The sequence below is a fragment of the Scaptodrosophila lebanonensis genome, unplaced genomic scaffold (assembly GCF_003285725.1).
Source record: "Scaptodrosophila lebanonensis strain 11010-0011.00,11010-0021.00 unplaced genomic scaffold, SlebRS2 tig00000101-arrow-pilon, whole genome shotgun sequence".
Classification (NCBI taxonomy): domain Eukaryota; kingdom Metazoa; phylum Arthropoda; class Insecta; order Diptera; family Drosophilidae; genus Scaptodrosophila; species Scaptodrosophila lebanonensis.
The window spans coordinates 4,214,804-4,232,218 of NW_022060569.1; the positions used below are offsets into that span (position 1 = coordinate 4,214,804).

Consider the following 17,415-nt stretch of genomic DNA (forward strand, 5'->3'; position numbering starts at 1 on the left):
ACCCTGACAAGAAGGGTATAAGTATGCCGTTAGCCTCCTTCCGGCTGATGACTAAAAACCATGCTCTTTAAATGAGGATGAGGAAGAGGAGGAGAGTGTGGAGCACCTCCTCTGCCACTGTCCAGCGTTAAGCCGGCGCAGGTTCTCCAAACTGGGACGACTGTTCCGAAATGGTATTTCAGATCTGAACAAGATTGAACTTGTTAGCACGGTGTTCAACGTCACCCCAGCCATTGTAACCAAACCTAAACGGCTTAGAGATATGCGACCTGAGTAAAAAACGTTGGGTCCTGTTTTTAAAATAGGACGAAATCCAACACATAAATGTGGCGTGAAATCCTATACGACTAAACTGATAGAGAGAGAAGGTCATGATTCATAGAGTCAAATGCTTTACTGAAGTCAATGTAAATTACATCAGTTTGCATTTCTAAAATAAATGCATCATTTATGAATGCAGTAAATTCTAGCAATTTGATCGTAGTAGACCGTCTATTAATGAAACCATGTTGAGCAGGAGATATACCAGATTTGCAGAGGTGCTGCAAAGTGCAATTCCCCTGTAGTTAAAATATATGACTTACCACCCTTAGGAATAATAATAGATTCTCTCCAAATAGTTGGAAAGATTCCAAAACCAAACGACAGATTAAAGAGTTAAGGTAATTGTTGTAAGAGAACATTCCTTGAGATTTTAAGGATTTGATAGCAGAAAGTTGATCACTATCAGTACTTATGGGACCGTAAATAGTGTTGGAAAATGAAATGCTATAATGATAAGAGGTATTACTAATAGAGACAGATGAATAAGTTGGCTGGAAGAAGTTGGCAAAAAAGTCAGCAGCTTCAGAATCGTTGCTGGCATTTATGTCAGCAAGGAAAAATGAAAAAAAATGAAGGTTGTTGGTTTATATTATTATATTTTGTATTTATACTCTGTACATGAAATGTACATTAGGTTTGCGAGAGCTGAAAAATGTAACAGGCAGAAGGAGGCGTGGCAGACCCCACAAAGTATATATATTCTTGATCAGCATGACGAGACGAGTCGATCTAGCCCTGTCTGTCCGTCTGTCCGTTCGTATGAACACCTGGATCTCAAAGACTATAAGAGGTAGAGACACCAAACTTAGCACAAAGATGCGTTATATGTGTACGCTGTGCAAGTTTGTTTTATTTTGTTGATTCCCCCCACTTCCTTGCTATGGGGGCTTTCCCGATGTTCCATTCATATAATCGCCTATATCTCGGAGACTATAAGACCTACGGGCACCAAATTTTAGTCCCAGATGCCTTATGTGAATACGCAGAAAATGTGTATTTTGGAATTTCTCCTCCGCAGATTGCGATTTTCTCTAACTCCCGTATGCCAAATTTCACAGTGATAAACCGATTTAACAAGAAGTTATAGCCATAAATATATTTGCTGCTGCAGCGCTGCTCATGCGCTGCTCAAGCTCTGCCCGCGGCTGTTGTTGATGCTGGTGCTTTGGTTGACTGCTAACATGTTTACTGAAACACGAATATACGAGCATATACATACATACATTCACACAGACGCAATTGCTATGTAAATGTGCAATTATACACCCTTTACGAGGGTTCAAATACCGAGAAAAGTAAAATCAATCAAAAAAATTTTTTTTTTAATTTTCTTAATTTTTTTTATTTTCTATAATTATTGTAAACATATGTACAGGGTATTTCAAAGTCGGACCACCCGACTTTAGCTTTCTTACTTGTTTTATATTTATGTTGTCATATATGAATTGTTAAAATTGAATTGTTAGTTATTTAAGTTAATAGATGTAAAATTAAATTGTTAATTTAAGCTTAAGTAATTGAAGTCAATGTTGTCATAGCTTGCGCCACTGTACAAATGAGTGGTTTAATGTAAAACGGGATTAATCCAGCTGTCAACCCAAGCAATCGCGCATTTATGTTGCCGAATATATATTCTCTCTCTGCTCTTGTGACCACCGCACACAGCGGACATTTTTTTTCTTCACCAAGCCCAACAGCCAACTACTTTTGTCTACTTTTCCGCAGTTCCATTTGTATGCAATTTGTTTAACGTAAATTGATAGCTGCATTTATTTCGTTTTGTTTATAAAATTTACAACGGTAACGAACCAGTTTTACGTTTAGAGTTAATGAACGTATAGAATTGTGTAGGGTCCTGTGCAAATTGTATCATGCATAGGGCAAGGTAATTATTATAACATTGTGAATTAAGAAGAACAAATTTAGATTTGGCTATGGAGTATTTATAGACGTTAACAAATAGGCCTGACGATTTAACACTATGTGTATATATGTATATGAACTATTTGGGATATAGACATCAAAAAGAGTATTAATAATGTCATAGAAAAACAAAAAAAAGACAAACAAAACAATAAGTTATTTTTGCATAGAAAATTTTCGTTTGCATAAGCACAAACTAGTATTGTCAGGAATAAATGTAGATGTAAAGATAAAGTTTGAAATTAAGAGGGAGATTTGCAAAATAAGGTGGTAAGAATCTTCTAGCAATTTCAGGAGAGAATACCTAGAGATAACTGTACTAGCAGGGTCAGTGACAAAAACGAGATCAAGTATTCTGCTTAAGTGATTAGGTAAAGAATTAATTAATTAATAATCCGATAAATTTTTATAGCCTGTACCCAAAGGGTGAAAGGGTATACTAGTTTTGTGCGCATGTATTTAACACACAGAAGGAGGCGTGGCAGACCCCACAAAGTATATATATTCGTGATCAGGGTGACAAGTCGATATAGCCATGTCCGTCCGTCCGTCTGTCCGTATGTACGTCTGTTGTTAAAACTGAACATAAACATGTATTCTAATTTAATTAAATTAATTAATTAATTCATTCATTTTTTTTCAATATTTTAATTTTTTTTAAATTTTTTTTAATTTTTTCTTTTTTTTAATTTTCTGTTTTTGTGGAGAGTACAGGCTATTTTTTAGTTATTTATATTTATGTCAACAAAAATTGACTGTCGACATAGGAGAACAATATACAAAAATTACAACAAGGGAGAACGCTACAGTCGAGCAAGCCCGACAGTAAAATAGCCTGTACTATCCACAAAAAAGGAAAATTAAAAAAAAATTAAAAAAAAATAGACGGACATGGCTATATCGACTTGTCTTGCCATCTTGATCAATAATATATATACTTTGTGGGGTCTGCCACGCCTCCACGTGTGTTACATACATTCGCACAAAACTAGTGTAGCCTTTTACCCTTTGGGTACAGGCTATAAAAAGCTTATTATAAAAAGCTAGCTAGAAAAGTAAGAAAGAGAAATCTAATCAAATTACAATAATATCTAATTAACGTCTCCGGCCCGGTGCCTTATGTGCCTTTCGGCTAGCTGTGCCTCATCTCACAGCCAAGTGTGGACAGACGCATATCTATGTAGATCAATAGATCTATCGATATAAAAAGAAAAACTTAAGAGAGAAGAAGCATAGAATTAATTAAAAGCTAATATTAAAAAGAACAACAAAAATTGTATCACAGACCCAGTGGGGGGAAGATTTATTAGCCAGTCCGGCAAGCTATGCACCGGAATAATAAGGTGGTGTCCCTCTAAGTTTTTTGAAGTCGAGATTGAGGTTGACTGCAAAGGATGGCCAGCAGACGGTAAGGTGACCGGCAAAAACCGAGCTCGCTTTTTCTTCCTGAACTCATGTACAATAATTTGGGTCACAAATAGTTGTAAATGATTCAGGTGGTACACTTATTTTGAACGATGTTATTTCTTGAGGGTCGGAAAAGCTAAACTTAGACACAGACACAACAGCTCTCGACTTGCGGTGTAGGTACTTCACAAGAAGTATCGGCAGACAACCGAGACACAAAAACTTGCTTTATGGCGGCTGCCACTGTAAGATACGGGGTCAGAGGAAGGGCTGGGACTGCCGCACCTTCTACAGTTTCTGAAGAAACTAGCAACTGGAAAAGAGGGAAGCGGAGAAGCTAGCTGAGTCGAACTAGGAGGCACCTCTAGGAATTGGAGTTCAAGCCTATGCTTGGGTGGAGACTCAAACTCATATTTAATAAGCAATTCAGTTTAAAAAAATAATTTCTCACGTTGTCATACAAACGAGAGAAATTAAATTGTATGTCTATGCAAGCAGGGCATTACCATTTTAAATCACCACAACCTTTTTAGGCGAATACATTTTATCCAGGTCACGACCACTTAGTCCGACACACTTAATATGCATAAAATCCTCGTACAACCAACAACTTACAAGTCGAAGTTGTTCGGAATCAATTGCATCCTTAATTGTGCATGACTTATTGCAGCACGACATTATGAAAATAGCAAGTATAGGGTTAAAATATGAAAGTAAATTCAAAATCTCACAGAAATGAAAATTCGGTAAATGAATAAGAATATACACTCACTGATATAAGTAAACTCTTATATAAATAAGAGCGAACAGAGCGAGAACAAACGATAACACAAATTGCTTTAAAACAGCTGTCGGGCACCAAAGCAAAATAGGCAAAATAAATGCACAAACAACAAATACTATTATTGTTTTAACTATTAATTTACTCAAATAATTGGAAGCAATAGATGCACAACTTCTTGCACAAAGCACAATATTATTTAACTAGAGATTAAACACAATTTAATGCTTAAATTCTCGGAGTAGACGCAAAAAAATATTTCAATTTGCGGAGCACAGATAAATCACGTCGATTGCACTCAACAGCCTCTCTCTCTATACTTCTATATATATAAAACAGTTTGTCCTGACTGACTGACTGACTGAATGATTGGTGATCAACGCACAGCCCAAACGGTAAAGGCTAGGAAGCTGAAATTTGGACTCAAGTATCCTATCATGGTGTAGATGAGCACTAAGAAGGGATTTTGGAAAACTCGAGCTCCAAAGGGGGGAAAACAGGCTCCAACGTTTGTATGAAAAATCTGATTAACTTTAAACTTAGTTTGTATACTCCAATTCCAATTCCAAGAAAAACTGTATACTTGGTTTTTTGATATTTTTTTTGGGGCCTAAAATATGGGAGTTTTCCTGTAAAAAAAATGTTGGGGCACAAAAGCAAACCGCGTCAACAGCCCACAGCCCACACGGTAAAAGCTAGGATGCTGAAATTTGGGCTCAAGTATCCTATCATGGTGTAGATGAGCACTAAGAAGGGATTTTGGAAAATTCGAGCTCCAAAGGGGTGAAAATTAGCTCCAAAGTTTGTTTGAAAAATCCGCATTTTTCAACCGATCGACTTAAAACTTAGTTTCTAAAATCAATTAAAGAATGCAAAAAGAAAACTAACTGCATACTCGGTTTTTTAAATTTTTTGTTGGAGCTTGAATTATTGGGGTTTTAATATTTATTCACTATTTCAAATGAAAAGTTTTTGTTATAAATTTAGTCCGATCGATTTAAAATTTGGATAATGTAATCTACGTAACTAAATCTACAACTTTGCATTCAAGGATTTTCAAAATATGCATTTTACAAAAGCAGGCAGGAGAAACAATACAAAATATCAAACAGTTGGGGACAACTAAGTATACATATACACACATACAAACAGCTGTTCGTGTAGTTGCGTGCAATCGATTGAAATAGCCAAAGCAACATGTGAGACACTAATGTGTGAATGTCCATACATATGTGCACATTTATGTATGTACATATGTATCTACATGTGTATGTTTGTACATTCGTCTTGCACTGACAGAGCAAGAAATGTTAATTAATTGAAAATTATATAACATTTTTAAAAGTAATTTTTTCTTTGTTTAGTGCATTTGGCATTAGGGTTTTCATTAATAGCTTTATGCAGCAACAACAAATATCAAATAATTGGGGACATAACATACACACACTCACACACACAACAAGCAACAGTTCGTGTTTATGTGTGCGGTTCTCTATGTACGGTTGAAAAAGTAAAGAGAAACATACATATGCATTCATTCGCATTCGTATTGTAAAAAAAATAATGCTTTAAAAACAACAACAACTGCAAATCATTGGCTCGCTGTTCTTCTTTCGTTTTGACCATTTAATGTTAATCGCAAAGGCAAACGGCAACGACTGCGTTAGCGATAGTAAAGCAGAAACCGAATAACGGAGCTACGTATATTCTGCTTCGCATTGCGGGCAGATGTATGTATGTATGTATATGATTTGTTCTTATTGATCTCAATAAATAATTAGATTTTATTATTTAAATATTCTGCTTATTGCATTCAAACTTCGATATTTTGATTGTATCGGTGGCTTCAACTATCGAAAGTTTTACTCTAGCAAATTGAGATGAGAATTGTCAGTGCTTTTTGATCGTGGCTCATCGCGGCACGGCATTGACACGAGTGCCGTGTTTCATATTCCGAGGTTGTGCGTGACCGTATTGACTCAATATGGCACGAAAAGGCTCAAATGTGAATTTAAAATTAGGATATTATCTTAAAACGTTGCGTTATCTCTATATATAAAACAGTTTGTCCTGACTAATTGGTGATCAACGCACAGCCCAAACGGTAAAAGATGAAATTTGGACTCAAGTATCCTTTCATAGTATCCATCATAGTGTAGGAGCACACTAAGAAAGGCTTTTGGAAAATTCTAGCTCCAAAGGGGGGAAAACGAGCTTTAAAAAATATTAGTTATTGTGGTCATGTTCGTTTAACGAAATAGTTTGGCAAGAACAAAAATGTAACGGACTACTGAACAATTATTTGTCAAGAACAGAATATGTTCATTTAAATACCTTAAATGCCTTCCTACTGGTAACTTATAAGGTGAAAACATATGGGTAGGTTATGCACACACAAAATAAATACAATTGGAAACATTATATTGAGCCGGGTTAAGACGGGCAATACCTGCTAGTTGTACATATGTGTAGAATAATTATAGAATTAAAACAAGTAGAAAAGCTAAGGTCAGAAGTCCCGACATGGAAATACTCTCAACATAAGTCTAAAACTATTATAAATATTAAGAAAATTAAAAAAAAAATTTAACTCCCTTGAGATTGGAACTCACGTTAAGAGTGTATAATTAGACAATTACATAGAAATTGTGTATATGTGAGTGCATTCAGGTCTACAAGTATGCGTGCCTTTGCATGTCTGTGTGAGCATGCATAACAATGTTGAACCGAAGCAGCAACAACAACATAATATAATATATTTTATAATGATTTCGTATGTGGAAGATCCACGTGGCTTCAAAAATCCAAGACAGATCAATAAGAGAGCGTAAACTTCTTATCTGTTTAAGTTGCTTTAATACAGTAAAGTGAGCATGACATAAAAGCTAGTTACAATGTTTAAATTAATCAGCTGTTATACATACCAGCTGTTAACCCTTACTTGACAATGTTCCAACAGAAGCTATGGAAAACAAGTAAAAAAGCTAAAGTCGGGTGTCCCGACTTTGAAATACTCTGTACATATGTTTACAATAATTATAGAAAATAAAAAAAATTAAGAAAATAAAAAAAAAAATTTGATCGATTTTACCTCTCTCGGTATTCGAACTCACGTAAAGGGTGTATAATTGCACATTTACATAGCAATTGCGTCTGTGTGAGTGTATGTATGCCTATGCGCATCAATTCGTGTCTGTGTAAGCATTTTCGCAGTCAACCAAACAGCAACATCAACAACAGCCGTGGGCAGCGCTGCAGCAGCGCTGCAGCAGCAAATATATTTATGGCTATAACTTCTTGTTAAATCGGTCTATCATAATGAAATTTGGCATACGGACACATAATAACTAACTGGGGGTATTTCCAAAATTTTAGTTCGAAATTCCAAGAATTACGGGAGTTACGATTTGCGGGGTAGAGGGGGGAGGGAGGGGAATTCCAAAATATACATTTTCTGCGTATTCACATAAGGCATCTGGGACTAAAATTTGGTGTTCCTAGGTCTTATAGTCTCCGAGATATAGGCGATTATACGAATGGAAAATCGGGAAAACCCCCATAGGGGGGAAGTGGGGGGGAAAATCAAAAAAATAAAACAAACTCGTATAGAATACACACATAACGCATCTTCGTGCAAAATTTGGTGTCTCTAGCTCTTATAGTCTCTGAGATCCAGGTGTTCATACGGACGGACAGACGGACAGACAGACAGACAGGGCTAGATCGACTCGTCTCGTCATGCTGATCAAGAATATATATACTTTGTGGGGTCTGCCACGCCTCCTTCTGCCTGTTACATTTTTCAGCTCCCGCAAACCTAATATACTCTTGAACATTTCATGTACAGAGTATAATAAGGAAATTTAAAAAAATTTGATCGATTTTACCTTTCTCGGTATTCGAACTCACGTAAAGGGTATATAATTGCACATATTCAAAGCAATTGCGTATATGTGAGTGTATGTATGTTTATGTGCGTCTATTTGTGTCTGTGTAAGCATTTTCGCAGCCAACTAAACAGCAACATCAACAACAGCCGTGGGCAGCGCTGCAGCAGCGCTGCAGCAGCAAATATATTTATGGCTATAACTTCTTGTTAAATCGGTCTATCACAGTGAAACACACGGATACATAATAACCAACTGGGGGTATTTGCAAAATTTTAGTTCGAAATTCCAAGAATTACGGGAGTTAGAGAAAATCGCATTTGCGGCGGAGAGGGGGGAGAGAGGGAAATTCCAAAATATGGACTAAAATTTGGTGTTCCTAGGTCTTATAGTCTCCGAGATATAGGCGATTATACGAATGGAAAATCCGGAAAACTCCCATAGGGGGGAAGTGGGGGGGAAAATCACAAAAATAAAACAAACTCGTATAGCGTACACACATAAGGCATCTTTGTGCAAAATTTGGTGTCTCTAGCTCTTATAGTCTCTGAGATCTAGGTGATCATACGGACGGATAGACGGACAGACAGACAGACAGGGCTAAATCGACTCGTCTTGTCATGCTGATCAAGAATATATATACTTTGTGGGGTCTACCACGCCTCCTTCTGCCTGTTACATTTTTCAGCTCCCGCAAACCTAATATACTCTTGTACATTTCATGTACAGAGTATAATCATGAATTGTCCGGAAAAGGGGAATGGAGGAGAATTCTGAATCACACATTTTCTGCGTATTCATATAAGGCATCTTTGAATAAAATTTGCTATCCCTAGGTCTCATAGCCTCCGAGATATACGTGATAATACGAACTGCGTTTTCAAAAATCCTTCATTGGGGGGAAAGTGGGGGAATTTGGTGTCTATATTCTGCCTGTTATATTTTTCACCTCCCGCAAACCTATTACATTTCATGTACAGGGTATAAAAATGTATTATTCATCCCATTGATTTCAGACTAAGTTGCCGCACTTTGTATAAGTACTACACGCGTAACATACGAGTAATATGGGGTCTGCCAAGCCTCACTCTTTGCGTTGCAAATATTAGACAAAACGCAAAAGGAATTGCCATTTTGAATCCAATTTGATTTTTTTGATGAGGCAAGTTATTACAATTGTATTTATTTTGAAACATTTTCTTCACATACTTGGTAATAATATAAAAATTTACATAATAATTAAAGCTCAATTTTATACTTATTAAGCCTTCATTCACTAACAACTACGTTCACTAACAACAAGTCCGGTTTTATTTGAAACAATCAACTTTTTCACTTTTAAACTTAGTCCAGAGCCTGCGTACCAGTAGTGGGTAACAACCAGCACAAAAACGCACTAACTATACAAAAAGGAAGATTTTTAATAACTATTGGTTATCGCTTTTAGTTGAATTAAGACATATATTGAATTACCGAATAGCATAGCCGAAAAAACAGTGATAGGAATTATGCAATTCAAATCAATTAGGAATCCGAATATAAGGTTGCCCAGCAAAGCTCCTCCTCTTCCAAACGTCATTGACATCGCCGCCGCCATTACTCTAAAATTAAAATAAAAATATTGTATTTCATTTGTAGACTGTAACAGTCAATTCATATTCCGAACCTTAAATTGGTGGGGAATAGATCAACCATAACGCAGTAAACAGTGCTGATACTAAGAGAAGTCAGTGCCTCAAAAATGCATGACAGTATTAGATTCTCTAAGGAGGTTCGTACAAAGTAAAGACCAAATGTTATGAAACCAGCTACGGTTAGACTGAAAACTATTAATTTTACGTTGTAAGACAGTTTTATTGTTCCTTGTATTAATACACATACCCAAAAAAAATTTAATTCCCAAATGATGTACACAAAGAGGAAGCCAAAAGCTTGTTGGTATGCATGCTATTCCAATAATGATTGTGTGCAAAAAAACTTGGCTATTAATTTTTGAGTCGCAACCTGAAAGAGTTCTAAAAATTTTATTGAAGATTAAACGTGGAAATTTAAGCGCTGTCCGTGAATAGTTTTACTTACGAATTTGTAATAACAATGGAGGAAACATCGCAAACGGATGCAGAAATTCCCGGATTGGCTTTTTCGTAATCATCAAATCGGTGGAAAAGCTCTGGAAACCACACCATCAGAGTATAATAGCTATTGGAATAGAGATTGAAAAAGTTAAACTTTTTTATTGTTGCTTTTCAAATTTTTTGTTTAACTGTTAGTTATTATAATATGGTAAGTTCTGCTTTGTATCAGTTTTAATTCAGCCAAAAACTGAGAATTGCATGGCATACCTTGTTGTTAGGCAAAACTGTATTCCGCAAGTTAAAAACGAATTTTTTAAGTAAGGTTTCTTGGAAAGCGTTTTAGTTTGTGTCCAAATTTCCGATATTAATATCTTTAACTCATTCGGTCTTCTAAATCGAAGGTTAGGAATTCCCTTTTCGCCATTTTTCTTATTAGAACGGTCTGGGCCACGTAGACTCTTACACTAGAATGTAGTGAAAAATAAAACAATTAAATATGATTACTTATAAATTAATAAGTATAAGTAAATAACATAAATATCTCTTCCTGTCAACGAGAGTAAGGATTGAGCGTCTTGACTTATCCTACTTATTAATACTTTATGGTGTTGGAGATGCTTCCTTATTCTCCTTCATACTCACACTCATCTCTTTCTTTACCCATGTTGTAAAATAATCGAGGAGTTTCATGCATAGTTAAGAGTTAGTTTAAATGCTTAGTGGGCCGGACTGTGTGATTATTATATTGGTCGCTTTGTTCACTTAGAGCTATTATTTCCTTAGTTTTTCCGCTTGTCATAGAAGTTTTAATTTACATTTCATCACGCCGTTTTCCTATGTCTTAGCGTTTTACAAATGTTGGTATTAAATAATAGTTTAAGCACATTTATACATTGACTAGCAGGTTCTGTCCGACTAAGCCCGCAATTTCCTACCGCTTCAGAATAAATTAATTTTGTGTTAAATTATTGGCTGGCTAAGTGCTTCCAAAACGCATTTGACGTATAGTATCGATCCAATTCACGTACATTTACGTGGCAATACTCCATAAAAATGGAACCATAGTGCCTCTCCTTGTTATTGTGTTTGTGAAGAACGAATTCGGACCATATTAACGCGGTGTTCTTCTCTTGCATTATGGCTTTGTTGTTTCGCGGTTTTGTAAATAACACTGGAAATTTAAAGGTGAGGGTGTACATCGAAGGTCTTGCCCGTCTTTGATGGGGTAAGAATTTTAGCTTAAAATTACATATATTTACTATATGCTATTTCTCTTCCGACATTGGGCTCATATCCAGAAAAGTTTCTGCAGGAACTACCAATTTATTGTTATATGTTCCGCCTCCTAGGTTATATACTTCTTTCAAATAAACCTATCAGAATAAAAATTGGCATCCGGACACATGTTAACTTATTGGAGGTATTTGAGAAATTTGAATCAAAAATTCCACGATTTGTGGGAGTTGTTCACAAAAGTGAACAAGAGCTCAGGAGATAGCATGGGGAAACAAGCGGTAGGTAGGTTAACAGAATCTCGGCCTAAAAATAGCCGCATGCAGCAGTGCTGCAGACCAATGCATCGTAGGCATATGCATATGAAAAGACAGTGTTTAAGGGTGGGTGCGCAATGCACTAGATAAGAAAGGTTTCAAATAAGTACATATGGAGGGGAAATCCACTTGACACGATTAGAATAGAATAAGACAAAAAATGTAAAATGTTTGAGAAAATAAGAAAGAGTCAAATATTAAATTATTAGTATATAAGAAAAAACTAGTACATAAGTCAAAAATTGTATAAATAGTGAAGTAATTTAATAAAATAAACTAGAATGAATTTGGAAATTTAAGCAGTAGTTTGTTTCCTTTTTGTTGTCCCAGAGGCGTTTCGCAAGTTGGTTGCGACATCTGGTTAAAGAATAGTTGTGAGCTATATAGCAAGCAACTATTCAAACAGGAGTTATAGAAAATAACTTATTGCGGGGGAGAGGGGGGAAGGAAGGAAATTCTGAAAAACACATTTTCTGCGTATTCGCATTAGACATCTTGGACTACCTGTACATTTTTTTGTACCTAGTTTTTAATGTCTCTGTGATATGATATAGATGATTCTACGAACGGCGTTACGGAAAAACTAAATTATCAAAAACAAAAAAGGAGTGCTAAAGTCGAGTGGGCTCAACTCTTAACCATTCGTGTATTTTAGTTTTTTGAAATTTTTTGTTTTTTAAAATGATTTTTACAAAAACCGCATTTCTGCATCAAACTTGTTGAAGGGGTGAAAATATTGGCTGACAATTTGGGTTGGAATTTTCTAGGTAGATGCTCTTCTGATCTTCTTGTTAAGCTCGCCTTGAATAGTGGAACTGCGATTCCCTGTTTTGACTACATTCTCCATTTTTGTCAAAACTTCAGCTATGAGACGCTAACATAACCATTTTATAGTGATAACCATATAGTGATTGCTATGTCTGCACCATCATAGCTCTAAACAAAGTCAACTGCAGCGCTTCGAGGACGTTTTTTAAAGCCTGTGTTATCCGGTAGCTTGCAATTTGATTTTTCTGATTGTTCCCAAGGCTAAAACGCCACCATCAGCCAAATACTTTAGCAAAGCAATGGAGGTAAAAAAAATGTCTAAACAAAGACAGTAGTTTTGATGCGTAGAATTTTTCTGGCTAATCTCATTACGCAGTTGGATGCCGCCCCAAGATTCGGCTCATGTGGCATTACGATATTCTCCTTTCCAGTCTCAAATTCAAAACACAGGACGAACACAAACATAGCTAATACAATTAAAACAAGTAAAAAAGCTAAAATCGGGTGTCCCGACTTTGAAATACTCTGTACATATGTTTACAAAAATTATAGAAATTTAAAAAATTAAGAAAATTAAAAAAAAAAATTTGGTCGATTTTACCTCTCTCGGTATTCGAACTCACGTAAAGGGTGTATTATTGCACATATACAAAGCAATTGTGTCTGTGTCTGTGTAAGCATGTTTGCTGTCAACCAAAGCACGAGCATCAACAACAGCTGCTTGCAGCGCTTTGGCAGGATATATATTTATGGCTATAACTTCTTGATAAATTCTAACTGGCGATATTTGCATAATTTGAGTTCGAAATTACGGGAATTACGGAAGTTACGATTTGCGTTGCAGAGGGGGGGGGGGGGAAGGGGGGGGGGGGGTGGAGGGAAATTCCCAAATACACATTTTCTGCATATTTACATAAGGCATCCTGGACTAAAGTAAAACAAACTTGCACAGCGTACACACATAAGGCATCTTTGTGCAAAATTTTGTGTCTCTATGTATTATAGTATATACTTTGTGGGGTCTGCCACGCCTCCTTCTGCCTGTTACATTTTTCAGCTCCCGCAAACCTAATATACTTCTGTACATTTCATGTACAGAGTATAAAAATGAAGAAAATTACAAAAAAAAAATTTTGATCGATTTTACCTCTCTCGGTATTCGAACTCACATAAATGGTGTATTATTGCACATTTACATAGCAATTGCGTCTGTGTGAGTGTATGTATGCCTATGCGCATCTATTCGTGTCTGTGTAAGCATGTTCGCAGTCAACCAAAGTACCAGCATTAACAACAGCCGCGGGCAGCGCTTGGGCAGCGCTTGAGCAGCGCTGCAGCAGCAAATATATTTATGGCTATAACTTCTTGTTAAATCGGTCTATCATAGTGAAACTTGGCATACGGACACATAATGACCAACTGGGGGTATTTGCAAAATTTTAGTTCGAAATTCCAAGAATTACGGGAGTTAGAGAAAATCGCATTTGCTGGGGAGATGGGGGAGGGAGGGAAATTCCAAAATATACATTTTCTGCGTATTCACACAAGGCTGGACTAAAATTTGGTGTTCCTATGTCTTATAGTCTCCGAGATATAGGCGATTATACGAATGGAAAATCGGGAAAACCCCCATAGGGGGAAGTGGGGGAAAATCAAAAAAATAAAATAATAAATAATAATAATAAAATAAAACAAACTTGCACAGCGTACACATATAAGGCATCTTTGTGCAAAATTTGGTGTCTTTATCTCTTATAGTCTCTGAGATCCAGGTGTTCATACATACGGACAGACGGACAGACAGACAGACAGGGCTAGATCGACTCGGTTCGTCATGCTGATCAAGAATATATATTTTGTGGGGTCTGCCACGCCTCCTTCTGTCTGTTACATTTTTCAGCTCCCGCAAACCTAATATACTTCTGTACATTTCATGTACAGAGTATAAATATTAACTATAATTATAAAAAAATTAATATTCAGTTTTTGAGCAAAAAATAATAATAAAAATTATTTGGTTTTTATGAACTTCAAATTTGCATACTTAGCTTATTTAGAGTTTTTGCTTGTCTTACAGGGTAGTCATCACGTTTACGTCCAGTGTTCTGTATAAACATGCAAACGAGAATATCCAGCGCTTTGTCTGTTTCCCCATGCTCTAATAGAAATTTTGGGCTTTCCGGAAATGAAAAAAGCCAAAGACCCAGCAAAATACTGAAATAAAGAACATAATTATGTTAAATATGCTTTTAAATGTATTTTATTTATTTATATTTGTAACTTAGATTAAAAGGTATATCAATAATTTAGATAGACATATATACAAAGCAACGAAGGCCTTCAAGCTGTTTATACTCTATAAATGAAGTGTACAAGAGGTTTGCGGGAGTTGAAAAATGTAACAAAGTATAAATATTCTACATGACAAGACGAGTCTATCTAGCCCTGTCTGTTTGTCTGCCCATAGGAATACTTGGATTTCAAAGACTGTAAGAGTTACAGACACCAAATTTTGCACAAAGATGACTTATGTATGTACGCTGTGCAAGCCTAAAGGCGGGGTGCCTGGGATACCCCACGGATTAATTATTTTAGCCCGAGTACACGGATCTCTGCTCTTGTGGTCCTTCATTTCTCCGACACTCGTAAGAATTAATTATGTGCACATCAACATCAAAAAGCTACAAAAACAAGTAGAGAAGCTAAAGTAGGGTGTCCCGACTTTGAAATACTCTGTACATATGTGTAGATTAATTATGAGTATATGTTTTTTTTTTTTTTTTAATTCGTTTATTGAGAGTAAATACAGAAAGAAAAGAAAAAAAGGATATACAAGTAATATTAGATGTAGAGCAGAGGAGTATGGAAAAAGTTGTGAATAAGTGGTTGAGATAAGCCCGCGCCCAGGCGGTACGGCCGTGGAGCATTGCTTCGCCCGGGCGTCGACCTGACTACATCTCGCCTCGATGTCGTTCCCGCTCAAGTCTGCGCAACTCCCCCATGACTGTGGCTGCAAACTTGCAGCAGGCATTCCAGAATTGCTCGTCCGCTATCATGTTGCTGATGAAATTCAATGGAGACACGGGTTCACCTAGCCAGTTGTTGAGGTGACTCCTTGCTCTCTCAAACCTGGGGCACACAAAGGTCACGTGATGTGGGTCCTCTATTACCCCGCGCCTGCATTCTTCTCCGCCGTCATGTCCGAAGCGGAACAGGTAACTACGGAAGCACCCATGGCCGCTTAAAATCTGCGTGAGGTGGAAAGTGACGAAACCGTACTTCCGCCCGACCCAAGCCTGAATATCTGCCCGTAGACTTTCCTGCCTCGCGTTAGAGCGTAAAGCCCTACGCAGTGAGGGCATCACCGTCGCGCTCGTGCCATCTGCTCTCGTGCTCCGATGAAGAGTGGCGGCCTCGTTTGCCAACAGGTCTATTGGCACCATACCCGCGATGACCAGGGCTGCGTCGTCCGACACGGTCCTGAACGCGCTGCATACGCGCAAAGCGCCAAGGCGATATGTTACTTCCAATGGCTTTATGTAACTCTTTGTTTTTGTGGCCTCAACCCAAACGGGAGATCCGTATAGCATCATTGCCCGTGTGACTCCCATTAGGAGAAGTCTGCTTCCTTGCCTGGGACCGCGAGTGTTTAGCATTATGCGCGCCAGAGATCGCGCCATCGTGGACGCTTTCTTTCCAGCATGGGCGAGGTGCTCTCGGAAGGATAACCTAGTATCTAGCATGACGCCCAAGTACATAATTGCACGCTTGGACGCCAAAACCAGGTTGCCGATGGTGACGTGCGCTACCTCCACCACTTTGCGGCTGCTTATTAAAACGGCCTCCGATTTATGTGGTGCCAGTTCTAGGCCCACTATGCTCATCCAGGCTATAATTCTTCTGATGGCTACGTTGCATTTGTCCTCGACGGCTGCCAGATCCTTTGCAACCGCTACTATCGCGACGTCGTCTGCAAATCCGACCGCTTCTGTACCTGCTGGTAGCTCTAGCCGCAGGACGCCGTTATACATTGTATTCCACAGGAGTGGCCCCAGTACAGAGCCTTGGGGCACTCCTGCAGAGACCTTATACGTCTTAGTGCCAGTCGACGTTTCATACATTAGCACCCTATTTCTAAAATAGCTTAGAATACATTGGTAGAGGTACGCGGGGATACCTCGTTCTCCAAGTGCGTTAAGTATGGATATCCAGTTGGCCGAGTTAAAAGCATTTTTTACGTCCAGCGTAACCACCAGGCAATACTTCTTAGTGCCACCCTTCCAGCGCGTCCCTGAAATAGCGTTAGCGGCTATCTCGAGCACTTTTCCGATGGCATCAATCGTTGAACGCGCCTTGCGGAATCCATATTGGTTTGGGGATAGTCCGCCAGCAGTGCTTAGGGCTGCCTCCAGTCTCGTGCAGAGAAGCTTCTCTAGCACTTGCCCCGCCGTGTTCAGCAGGCAGATCGGTCTATAGGATGATGCTTCTCCAGGTGGTATACCTGGTTTCGGGAGCAATAACAGCTTTTGGACTTTCCAGCAGTCCGGAAAAACACCTGAATTCATGCAATTTTCGAAAAGTGCTGCTGGGATGCAACGCAAGTGCCAGCTTAAGTGCCCGGTTTGGGATTGCGTCGGAGCCTGGTGCCTTGTCCTTTAGAGAGCTTGCTACTGCAAGTACTTCTGATTCTGATACCACAG

At 37.9% G+C, this 17,415-nt stretch overlaps 1 protein-coding gene across 7 annotated transcripts in view; it reads right to left on the reverse strand.

The window, feature by feature from the left end:
- Window positions 1-9,489: 9,489 nt before the first annotated feature.
- Window positions 9,490-17,415, reverse strand: part of LOC115628070 (synaptic vesicle glycoprotein 2C-like) — a 124,728-nt gene continuing 116,802 nt past the window's right edge. For 5 of the 7 annotated variants that reach the window (XM_030524040.1, XM_030524042.1, XM_030524041.1 and 2 more), the window contains 7 exons: window positions 14,791-14,929; window positions 10,665-10,861; window positions 10,402-10,521; window positions 10,204-10,337; window positions 9,989-10,148; window positions 9,796-9,923; window positions 9,490-9,722 (listed from right to left, as the gene is read on the reverse strand). In XM_030524040.1, coding sequence (XP_030379900.1) covers window positions 9,667-9,722; window positions 9,796-9,923; window positions 9,989-10,148; window positions 10,204-10,337; window positions 10,402-10,521; window positions 10,665-10,861; window positions 14,791-14,929 — 934 coding nt within the window. In that variant the 3' untranslated portion in view covers window positions 9,490-9,666. Of the gene's footprint in view, window positions 9,723-9,795; window positions 9,924-9,988; window positions 10,149-10,203; window positions 10,338-10,401; window positions 10,522-10,664; window positions 10,862-14,759; window positions 14,930-17,415 lie in introns of those variants that run through there. The other 2 variants (XR_003995738.1, XM_030524043.1) reach the window with 2 other exon arrangements.